Here is a 12,196-nt window from a genome sequence, read left to right as displayed (position 1 = left end):
GTTACACAACCTGGATGTAGTTTGTGCTCTTAAAGTCTATCTCAAGGCTACAAAAGATTTTTGACAATCTTCAGCCCTTTTTGTAGTATTTGCTGGCAAACGTAAGGATCAGAAAGCCACTTCATCTACTCTTTCCTTTTGGTTGAGGAGTGTCATTCGGTTGGCTTATGAAACAGCTGATCAACAACTTCATGAGAGGATTACGGCTCATTCAACTAGGGCTGTTTCTTCTTCCTGGACCTTTAAAAGCGAGGCTTCTGTGGAGAAAATTTGCAAGGCAGCCACTTGGTCCTCATTACAAATTCAATGTTTTTGCCTCAGCTGAGGCTTCCTTTGGGAGAAAAGATCTTCAAGCGGTGGTGCCCTCTGTTTAGGTCCACCTGTCTTGTTCGCCCTCCCTTTCAATTCTGTGTCCTCTAGCTTGGGTATTGGTTCCCACTAGTAATTAGAATGGATTTGTGTTTTCTCCATGCCATTGGAAAGAAAACAAAATGTATGCTTACTTGATAAATTATTTTCTTTCCTGGCATGGAGAGTCCATGACCCGCCCTTGTCTTAATGCAAGACGGTTTATTATGTTTGTTCTTTTATAAATGTCAGGCACCTGTGTCCTCTTCTCTTTCTGTATTCCCTCGGCTAAAAGATTGGGGGTTTATAGGAAGTGGGAGGAAAACTTAAAGCTTTGCTGGGGTGTTCTTTGCCTCCTCCTGGTGGCCAGGCGTTAAATTCCCACTAGTAATTAGAATGGATTTGTGGACTCTCCATGCCAGGAAAGAAAATAACTTATCAGGTAAGCATAAATTTTGTTTAAATTTGAACATATTCACTCTCTTTTAAAAAAAAGTATTATTTACTTTAAGGGTTGAGGAGTTTATCATCATTAGTTTTAATCGTTTAAATTCTGTATTTAAAACTTCTGTTACTACACCTGAAGTTTTTCCTATTCCAGGTGCTATCTCTAATGTGATTACTAAAGAATGGTCTAAACCTAGTACATCTTTTAACTTTTTAGAACTTTGGGAAACAGTCCCTAAGGTTGATGGGGCTATTTCCACTCTTGCTAAACAAACTACTAGTCCTATGGAAGACAGCACGTCTTTCAAGGACCCTTTAGATAGGAAGCTTGAATCTTATCTAAGAAGGGCATATTTACATACTGGCTATTTTCTTAGACCTGTTTTCTCCAACATAGGTGTGTCCGGTCCACGGCGTCATCCTTACTTGTGGGATATTCTCTTCCCCAACAGGAAATGGCAAAGAGCCCAGCAAAGCTGGTCACATGATCCCTCCTAGGCTCCGCCTTCCCCAGTCATTCTCTTTGCCGTTGTACAGGCAACATCTCCACGGAGATGGCTTAGAGTTTTTTAGTGTTTAACTGTAGTTTTTATTATTCAATCAAGAGTTTGTTATTTTAAAATAGTGCTGGTATGTACTATTTACTCTGAAACAGAAAAGAGATGAAGATTTCTGTTTGTAAGAGGAAAATGATTTTAGCAACCGTTACTAAAATCGATGGCTGTTTCCACACAGGACTGTTGAGAGGAATTAACTTCAGTTGGGGGAACAGTGAGCAGACTTTTGCTGCTTGAGGTATGACACATTCTAACAAGACGATGTAATGCTGGAAGCTGTCATTTTCCCTATGGGATCCGGTAAGCCATTTTTATTACAGAGAAAAGAAGGGCTTCACAAGGGCTTTTTAAGACTGTAGACATTTTCTGGGCTAAATCGATTTATATATAAACATATTTTATACTCCATAGCCTTGAGGAATTATTTTAATCTTGGGAATTTTTGTAAAATAACCGGCAGGCACTGTATTGGACACCTTATTCTCTAGGGGCTTTCCCTAGTCATAGGCAGAGTCTCATTTTCGCGCCTGTATTGCGCACTTGTTTTTGAGAAGCATGACATGCAGATGCATGTGTGAGGAGCTCTGATACATAGAAAAGACTTTCTGAAGGCGTCATTTGGTATCGTATTCCCCTTTGGGCTTGGTTGGGTCTCAGCAAAGCAGATACCAGGGACTGTAAAGGGGTTAAATATAAAAACGGCTCCGGTTCCGTTATTTTAAGGGTTAAAGCTTCCAAATTTGGTGTGCAATACTTTTAAGGCTTTAAGACACTGTGGTGAAATTTTGGTGAATTTTGAACAATTCCTTCATACTTTTTCGCAATTGCAGTAATAAAGTGTGTTCAGTTTAAAATTTAAAGTGACAGTAACGGTTTTATTTTAAAACGTTTTTTGTACTTTGTTATCAAGTTTATGCCTGTTTAACATGTCTGAACTACCAGATAGACTGTGTTCTGAATGTGGGGAAGCCAAGGTTCCTTCTCATTTAAATAGATGTGATTTATGTGACACAAAATTTAGAGAAAATGATGCCCAAGATGATTCCTCAAGTGAGGGGAGTAAGCATGGTACTGCATCATCCCCTCCTTCGTCTACACCAGTCTTGCCCACACAGGAGGCCCCTAGTACATCTAGCGCGCCAATACTCCTTACTATGCAATAATTAACGGCTGTAATGGATAATTCTATCAAAAACATTTTAGCCAAAATGCCCACTTATCAGCGAAAGCGCGACTGCTCTGTTTTAGAAAATACTGAAGAGCATGAGGACGCTGATGATATTGGTTCTGAAGGGCCCCTACACCAGTCTGAGGGGGCCAGGGAGGTTTTGTCTGAGGGAGAAATTTCAGATTCAGGGAAAATTTCTCAACAAGCTGAACCTGATGTGATTACATTTAAATTTAAGTTGGAACATCTCCGCGCTCTGCTTAAGGAGGTGTTATCCACTCTGGATGATTGTGAGAATTTGGTCATTCCAGAGAAACTATGTAAAATGGACAAGTTCCTAGAGGTCCCGGGGCCCCCCGAAGCTTTTCCTATACCCAAGCGGGTGGCGGACATTGTAAATAAAGAATGGGAAAGGCCCGGTATACCTTTCGTCCCTCCCCCCATATTTAAAAAATTGTTTCCTATGGTCGACCCCAGAAAGGACTTATGGCAGACAGTCCCCAAGGTCGAGGGGGCGGTTTCTACTCTAAACAAACGCACCACTATACCCATAGAAGATAGTTGTGCTTTCAAAGATCCTATGGATAAAAAATTAGAAGGTTTGCTTAAAAAGATGTTTGTTCAGCAAGGTTACCTTCTACAACCAATTTCATGCATTGTCCCTGTCACTACAGCCGCGTGTTTCTGGTTCGATGAGCTAGAAAAGGCGATCAATAATAATTATTCTTCTTATGAGGAGATTATGGACAGAATTCGTGCTCTGAAATTGGCTAATTCTTTCACCCTAGACGCCACTTTGCAATTGGCTAGGTTAGCGGCGAAAAATTCTGGGTTTGCTATTGTGGCGCGCAGAGCGCTTTGGTTAAAATCTTGGTCAGCGGATGCGTCTTCCAAGAACAAATTGCTTAACATTCCTTTCAAGGGGAAAACGCTGTTTGGCCCTGACTTGAAAGAGATTATCTCTGATATCACTGGGGGCAAGGGCCACGCCCTTCCTCAGGATAGGTCTTTCAAGGCCAAAAATAAACCTAATTTTCGTCCCTTTCGCAGAAACGGACCAGCCCCAAGTGCTACGTCCTCTAAGCAGGAGGGTAATACTTCTCAAGCCAAACCAGCCTGGAGACCAATGCAAGGCTGGAACAAAGGAAAGCAGGCCAAGAAACCTGCCACTGCTACCAAGACAGCATGAGATGTTGGCCCACGATCCGGGACCGGATCTGGTGGTGGGCAGACTCTATCTCTTCGCTCAGGCTTGGGCAAGAGATGTTCTGGATCCTTGGGCGCTAGAAATAGTCTCCCAAGGTTATCTTCTGGAATTCAAGGGGCTTCCCCCAAGGGGGAGGTTCCACAGGTCTCAATTGTCTTCAGACCACATAAAAAAACAGGCATTCTTGCATTGTGTAGAAGACCTGTTAAAAATGGGAGTGATTCATCCTGTTCCATTAGGAGAACAAGGGATGGAGTTCTACTCCAATCTGTTCGTAGTTCCCAAAAAAGAGGGAACGTTCAGACCAATCTTAGATCTCAAGATACTAAACAAGTTTCTCAAGGTTCCATCGTTCAAAATGGAAACCATTCGAACAATTCTTCCTTCCATCCAGGAAGGTCAATTCATGACCACGGTGGATTTAAAGGATGCGTATCTACATATTCCTATCCACAAGGAACATCATCGGTTCCTAAGGTTCGCATTCCTGGACAAGCATCACCAGTTTGTGGCACTTCCGTTCGGAATAGCCACTGCTCCAAGGATTTTCACAAAGGTACTAGGGTCCCTTCTAGCGGTGCTAAGACCAAGGGGCATTGCAGTGGTACCTTACTTGGACGACATTCTGATTCAAGCGTCGTCCCTTCCTCAAGCAAAGGCTCACACGGACATTGTCCTGGCCTTTCTCAGATCTCACGGATGGAAAGTGAACGTAGAAAAGAGTTCTCTATCTCCGTCAACAAGGGTTCCCTTCTTGGGAACAATAATAGACTCCTTAGAAATGAGGATTTTTCTGACAGAGGCCAGAAAAACAAAACTTCTGAACTCTTGTCAAATACTTCATTCTGTTCCTCTTCCTTCCATAGCGCAGTGCATGGAAGTAATAGGTTTGATGGTAGCGGCAATGGACATAGTTCCTTTTGCGCGCATTCATCTAAGACCATTACAACTGTGCATGCTCAGTCAGTGGAATGGGGACTATACAGACTTGTCTCCGACGATACAAGTAAATCAGAGGACCAGAGATTCACTCCGTTGGTGGCTGTCCCTGGACAACCTGTCACAGGGGATGAGCTTCCGCAGACCAGAGTGGGTCATTGTCACGACCGACGCCAGTCTGGTGGGCTGGGGCGCGGTCTGGGGACCCCTGAAAGCTCAGGGTCTTTGGTCTCGGGTAGAATCTCTTCTACCGATAAATATTCTGGAACTGAGAGCGATATTCAATGCTCTCAAGGCTTGGCCTCAGCTAAGCAAAGGCCAAGTTCATACGGTTTCAATCAGACAACATGACAACTGTTGCGTACATCAACCATCAGGGGGGAACAAGGAGTTCCCTGGCGATGGAAGAAGTGACCAAAATCATTCAATGGGCGGAGACTCACTCCTGCCACTTGTCTGCAATCCACATCCCAGGAGTGGAAAATTGGGAAGCGGATTTTCTGAGTCGTCAGACATTTCATCCGGGGGAGTGGGAACTCCATCCGGAAATCTTTGCCCAAATTACTCAACTGTGGGGCATTCCAGACATGGATCTGATGGCCTCTCGTCAGAACTTCAAGGTTCCTTGCTACGGGTCCAGATCCAGGGATCCCAAGGCAACTCTAGTAGATGCACTAGTAGCACCTTGGACCTTCAAACTAGCTTATGTATTCCCGCCGTTTCCTCTCATCCCCAGGCTGGTAGCCAGGATCAATCAGGAGAGGGCATCGGTGATCTTGTTAGCTCCTGCGTGGCCACGCAGGACTTGGTATGCAGACCTGGTGAATATGTCATCGGCTCCACCATGGAAGCTACCTTTGAGACGAGACCTTCTTGTTCAAGGTCCGTTCGAACATCCGAATCTGGTCTCACTCCAACTGACTGCTTGGAGATTGAACGCTTGATCTTATCAAAGCGAGGATTCTCAGATTCTGTCATTGATACTCTTGTTCAGGCCAGAAAGCCTGTAACTAGAAAAATTTACCACAAAATATGGAAAAAATATATCTGTTGGTGTGAATCTAAAGGATTCCCTTGGGACAAGGTAAAAATTCCTAAGATTCTATCCTTTCTTCAAGAAGGTTTGGAGAAAGGATTATCTGCAAGTTCCTTGAAGGGACATATTTCTGCCTTGTCTGTGTTACTTCACAAAAAGCTGGCAACTGTGCCAGATGTTCAAGCCTTTGTTCAGGCTCTGGTTAGAATCAAGCCTGTTTACAAACCTTTGACTCCTCCTTGGAGTCTCAATTTAGTTCTTTCAGTTCTTCAGGGGGTTCCGTTTGAACCCTTACATTCCGTTGATATTAAGTTATTATCTTGGAAAGTTTTGTTTTTGGTTGCAATTTCTTCTGCTAGAAGAGTTTCAGAATTATCTGCTCTGCAGTGTTCTCCTCCTTATCTGGTGTTCCATGCAGATAAGGTGGTTTTACGTACTAAACCTGGTTTTCTTCCGAAAGTTGTTTCTAACAAAAACATTAACCAGGAGATAGTCGTGCCTTCTTTGTGTCCGAATCCAGTTTCAAAGAAGGAACGTTTGTTGCACAATTTGGATGTTGTTCGTGCTCTAAAATTCTATTTAGATGCTACAAAGGATTTTAGACAAACATCTTCCTTGTTTGTTGTTTATTCTGGTAAAAGGAGAGGTCAAAAAGCAACTTCTACCTCTCTCTCTTTTTGGATTAAAAGCATCATCAGATTGGCTTACGAGACTGCCGGACGGCAGCCTCCTGACAGAATCACAGCTCATTCCACTAGGGCTGTGGCTTCCACATGGGCCTTCAAGAACGAGGCTTCTGTTGATCAGATATGTAAGGCAGCGACTTGGTCTTCACTGCACACTTTTACTAAATTTTACAAGTTTGATACTTTTGCTTCTTCTGAGGCTATTTTTGGGAGAAAGGTTTTGCAAGCCGTGGTGCCTTCCATCTAGGTGACCTGATTTGCTCCCTCCCTTCATCCGTGTCCTAAAGCTTTGGTATTGGTTCCCACAAGTAAGGATGACGCCGTGGACCGGACACACCTATGTTGGAGAAAACAGAATTTATGTTTACCTGATAAATTACTTTCTCCAACGGTGTGTCCGGTCCACGGCCCGCCCTGGTTTTTTAATCAGGTCTGATAATTTATTTTCTTTAACTACAGTCACCACGGTATCATATGGTTTCTCCTATGCAAATATTCCTCCTTTACGTCGGTCGAATGACTGGGGAAGGCGGAGCCTAGGAGGGATCATGTGACCAGCTTTGCTGGGCTCTTTGCCATTTCCTGTTGGGGAAGAGAATATCCCACAAGTAAGGATGACGCCGTGGACCGGACACACCGTTGGAGAAAGTAATTTATCAGGTAAACATAAATTCTGTTATATCTATAGCTGATGTTGCTGCTGCTTCTACCTTTTGGTTAGACAGTTTAGCTCAGCAGTTTTCTTTAGACTCTGAATTATCTAACATTGTTTATTTACTTTAACATGCGATTGATTTTATTTGTGATGCAATCTTTGATGTTATGAAAATCAACATAAAATCTATGTATTTAGCTATTCTTACCAGAAGAGCTTTATGGCTTAAATCTTGGAATGCTGACATAAACAATGTGTCTAAAACAAGATTACTTTCTCTTTCTTTTCAAGGTAAAAACCTTTTTGATTCTCAATTGGTTTCTATTATCTCCACTGTTACTGGGGAAAATGAGTTTTTCTTCCCCAAGACAAAAAATCTAAGGGAAAATGTAATGCTACCAATGGTTTTCATTCCTTTCGTCAGAATAGAGAACAGAAATCTGCTCCCTCCCCTAAAGCCTCTGGCTGTAATTGGAGACCATATCCAAATTGGAATAAATCACATCTGGCCCCTAAGCCAGAATGATGGTGTGGCCCCCAATACAATTATTCTGTTGGGGGGACAGACTAAAGCTATTTCAAGAATTTTAGGCAGACTCAGTGGATTTAGAATATTATTTCTTAGGGGTATCGAATTGGATTCAGAATAAGACCTCCCATGGGAAGATTCTTTCTCACCCATGTTCCAAAACATCCAGTAAAGGCACAAGCATTTCTGAAATGTGTTTCAGATCTAGAACTCTTGGTGGTAATTGTCCCAGTTCCTCTACAAGAACAGGGGTTGGGTTTTTATTCAAATCTTTTTATTGTCCCAAAGAAGGAAAATTCTTGCAGACCAATTTTGGTTCTGAAAACCTTTAAATCGAATTGTAAGAGTCCCAACTATAAGGATTATTCTGCCCTTTGATCAGCAAGGTCACTTTATAATCCCAATAGACTTACAGGATGCTTATCTTCACATCCCAATCCACCCAGATCGTTATCGATTTTTAAAATTCTCCTTTCAGGACAAACATTACCAATTTATCGCTCTTCCATTTAGCCTAGCAACAGCTCAGAGAATATTCTCAAAGGTTCTCGTGCCCTTCTATCTGTAATCAGAGAGCAGGGTATTGTGGTGTTTTCTTATTTGGACAATATCTTGGAACTAGCTCAATCTTTTCATTTAGCAGAATCTCACACAAAACAACCATTGTTCCTTTGAAGACATGGTTGGAGGATCAATTTACCAAATGGTTTCTTGATTCCTCAGTCTAGGTCACCTTTTTAGGTTTCCAGATAGATTCAGTGTCCATGACTCTATCCCTAACAGAAAAGAGACGATTGAAATTGCTTCCAGCTTGTCTAAACCTTCAGTTTCTATTATTCCCTTTAGTGGCCATGTGAATGGAAGTTTTAGGTCTCATAATTGCAGCATCGGAAATGATCCCCTTTGCTCGTTTTCATATGAGACCTCTATAACTTTGTATGTTACACCATTGGTGCAAGGATTACACTCGGATATCACAACTGATATAATTAAATCCCAATACACAACTTTCTCTGACTTGGTGGTTAAACCACCACTTTATTCTTCAAGGGGCCTCCTTTGTTCGTCCTACCTGGTTTATGATCCCAACAGATGCAAGTCTTACAGGTTGGGGAGCTGTCTGGGGGTCTCTGACAGCACAAGGAGTTTGGAATCCTCGAGAGGCGAGGTTACCAATCAATATCTTGGAACTCCATGCTCTTTTCAGAGCTCTTCAGTCTTGGGGGGTAGATTTATCAATGTCTGTCCAACATGATAGGCTGTAGCATATCATGTCCGACAGATATCGCTGAATGCCGACAGCATACGCTATCGGCATTTATCATTACGCAAGCAGTTCAACAGAACTGCTTGTGCAATGCCATCCCTTTCATATTCGGGGCCAATCGGGCGCTAGAAGAGGTTGTCAATCATCCCGATCGTATAGGATCGGGCGAATTGAAGACTGCATCCTCAGAGGCAGCTGACAAGTTATGGATCAGCTATTGAAGAGAGAACCTTACATTTGTTTTCAGACGGACAATATCACAACAGTGGCATACGTCAATAATTGGGGGGGCTCGCATTCCCCTAGCTGAGAAAGAAGTATCTCGAATGCTTTCTTGTGCGGAATCCAATTCTTGTCTAATCACTGCGATTCATATCCCAGGTTTAGACAACTTGGAAGCAGATTATCTCAGCCATCGATTTCTACATCCGGGGGAGTGGTCTCTCCATCCAGATATGTTCTATCAAATTGTGCAGATGTGGGGCCATCCAGAAATAAATCTGATAGCCTCTCGTCTGAACCAGAAACTTCTCAGGTACCTCTCAAGGTCAAAGGATACTCAGGCGGAAAATGTTAGATACTCTAGCAGTACCCTGGTCTTGCCAATCTGCTTACATTTTTCCTCCTCTGGTTCTATTACCATGGGTGATTGCAAAGATCATAATGGAACAATCATATGTGTTTCTGATAGCCCCAGTGTGGCTTCAAAGGATTTGGTATGCGGACCTTGTCCAAATGTCCAGTGTCTGCCTTGGCCTCTTCCTCTAAGGCCAGACCTTCTATCTCAAGGTCCGTTCTTCCATCCAGATCTCAAATCTCTAAACTTAATGGCATGGAAATTGAACGTTTAATTCTCAGTCATAGAGGCTTCTCTGACTCTGTGATTAACACTATGATTCAGGCTCGCAAGCCTGTTTCAAGGAAGATTTACCATATGGTTTGAAAAAATTATATTTCATGGTGCTCTTCTCATGATAAATCCTGGCATTCTTTTTGAATTCCAAGGCTTTTCCAGTTTCTTCAGGATGGTTTGGATAAAGGTTTTTCTGCCAATACTGTGAAAGGACAAATATCTGCTCTTTCTGTTTTATTTCACAGAAAGATTTGTAATCTTCCTGATGTTCACTGTTTCGTACAGGCTTTAATTCATATTAAACCTATTTCTCCTCCTTGGAGTCTAAATCTGGTTGTAAAGATAGTACAGGCTCATCCTTTTCAGCCTATGCATTCTTTGGACATTAAACTACTTTCTTGGAAAGCGTTTTCTCTTGGCTATTTCTTCTGCTAGAAACGTTTCTCAATCGTCTGCTCTCTCTTGTGAGCCTCCTTATCTGATTTTCCAATAAGATAAAGCTGTTTTGCAGACTTCTTTCAAATTTTTACCCAAAGTTGTGAATTCTAACAACATTAATAGGGAAATTATTGTTCCTTTCTTGTGTCCTAATCCTAAATCTACTCTTGAAAGATCCTTACACTCTTTGGATGTAGTAAGATCTTTAAAATACTATCTAGATGCTAATAATGATTTCAGACAGACTTCTAGTCTATTTGTTCTTTTTTCTGGTTCCAGAAAAGGTCAGAAAGCCTTGGCAACTTGATTGAAACTTCAGATTCACAAAGCTTATTTGGTGGCGGGCCAGTCTCTGCCTCAGAGAATTACAGATCATTCTACAAGATCCATTGCCACATCTTGGGCTTTCAAGAATGAAGCTTCAGTTGATCAAATTTGCAAAGCAGCCACTTGGTCTTCTTTGCATACATTTACTAAATTCTACCATTTTGATGTTTTTGATTCTTCCGAAGCAGCTTTTGGTATAAAGGTTCTTAAGGCAGCTGTCTGTTTGATTCTAGTACCTATGATTTAAGTTTTTTGGAAAATTTAAAAAAAGACGTAACTTTTGGATTTAATTTCTTAGCGAAAATTGCTTTTTCTATTTTATCCCTGCCTTTATTTTTGTTACTCGTTGACTTCCACATATTGAGTATTATGTTGGCTTCCATATCTTGGGTATTATATCCCATCAGTAACAAGCTTGTGGACTCTTGCCACCTATATGAAAAAAAACAATTTATGTAAGAATTTACATGATAAATTAATTTCTTTCATGGTGGTGGGAGTCCACGAGGCCCACCCAATTTTTTCGTTATTTTTAATAAGCACATCTCTTTTATGCTTTTACTCCTTAAACACCTCACCTCTTGGCTATACGTTAAACTGAAGTATGAGTGAGGTGGGCAGGGTATTTATAGGCTTCTGCGGTTTGGGAAACTTTGCCTCATCCTGGTAGGAATGTATATCCCATCAGTAACAAGCTTGTGGACTCTCACCACCATGAAGTTAATTAATTTATCCGGTAAGTTCTTACATAAATTATGTTATTTAACGAGAAGCACAATATATTTGCTTACAGCAGTACTGTGTGCAGAAATAATCACACCTTAATATTTGGGAAAGTGACAGTCTTTCTTCCCTCGCTGTCCCCTTCCTTTAGGAGGGTGTCTGCATCCTGAGCGGCCTGGGATATAACGGTAAAGACGAGAAGGGACATGTGCGTTGGGACGCCTGTGCCAATATGAAGGTCTGGCAGTTTGAGACCACACCGCTCTTTACTGGCACCATAGCCAGTTTTAATACCAACACCAATGACTGGGTGGCCAGGTGAGATGTTCTGATCTACTAGTTGTCATGTTGTGTGTAACTAGGCAAGGGGTGCATCAGGGCAGAACGTCTGTGTTATGTAGATCTATGCACATCTGGCTCTCTGTTTTTCCCTCTCTCCCATCAGATATGTATTTAAGCGCCTCCGTTTCCTGGGCAACAAATTTGTGTCTCAAGCCTCCGCTCTCTTCTTTCTCGCCATCTGGCACGGGCTGCACTCAGGATACCTCGTCTGCTTCTCCCTCGAGTTCCTCATTGTCATTGTGGAGAGACGGGTGAGATGGGGGAGAAATCTGCTGACTGTGAAGGGGTGTGACCAAGGGACAGCATCTAAATAGTAAAAAGGGGATATAAGATGTGTAGGGCCCTTCAGGAATTGTAACACTAAAGCAATAAAGCACAGGCTGCAGACACACAAAAACAAACAAAACTACAGAAAATCCTGATTGTTAATGTCAAGATATCAGTCACAAAACATGCAATGAGTGTAAAGGGCCACATACTAATCAAACCAATACACACACATATAAATACATACACATACTGTATATATATATATATATATATATATATATATATATATATATATACACACACATATACAATTACCCGGGTAAAAAGGGGCTGTGGGTAAAGCTCAATGTACTGTAATTCCCCCATCTACACTATTTATTTTTCCTCCGCCTGGGGTGTTCAAA

General features: G+C 41.9%; 1 protein-coding gene across 1 annotated transcript in view; it reads left to right on the top strand.

The window, feature by feature from the left end:
* Window positions 1–11,773, top strand: part of LOC128644018 (lysophospholipid acyltransferase 5) — a gene marked incomplete at its 3' end in the record, with an annotated part of 90,185 nt that extends 78,412 nt beyond the window's left edge. The window contains 2 exon segments of the mRNA XM_053696781.1: window positions 11,332–11,498; window positions 11,626–11,773. Coding sequence (XP_053552756.1) covers window positions 11,332–11,498; window positions 11,626–11,773 — 315 coding nt within the window.
* Window positions 11,774–12,196: the final 423 nt, after the last annotated feature.

Source organism: Bombina bombina, unplaced genomic scaffold (genome assembly GCF_027579735.1).
Source record: "Bombina bombina isolate aBomBom1 unplaced genomic scaffold, aBomBom1.pri scaffold_981, whole genome shotgun sequence".
Taxonomy (NCBI): domain Eukaryota; kingdom Metazoa; phylum Chordata; class Amphibia; order Anura; family Bombinatoridae; genus Bombina; species Bombina bombina.
Note: the sequence above shows the minus strand (reverse complement) of the source record. Positions and strands in the feature narration are given on the sequence as shown.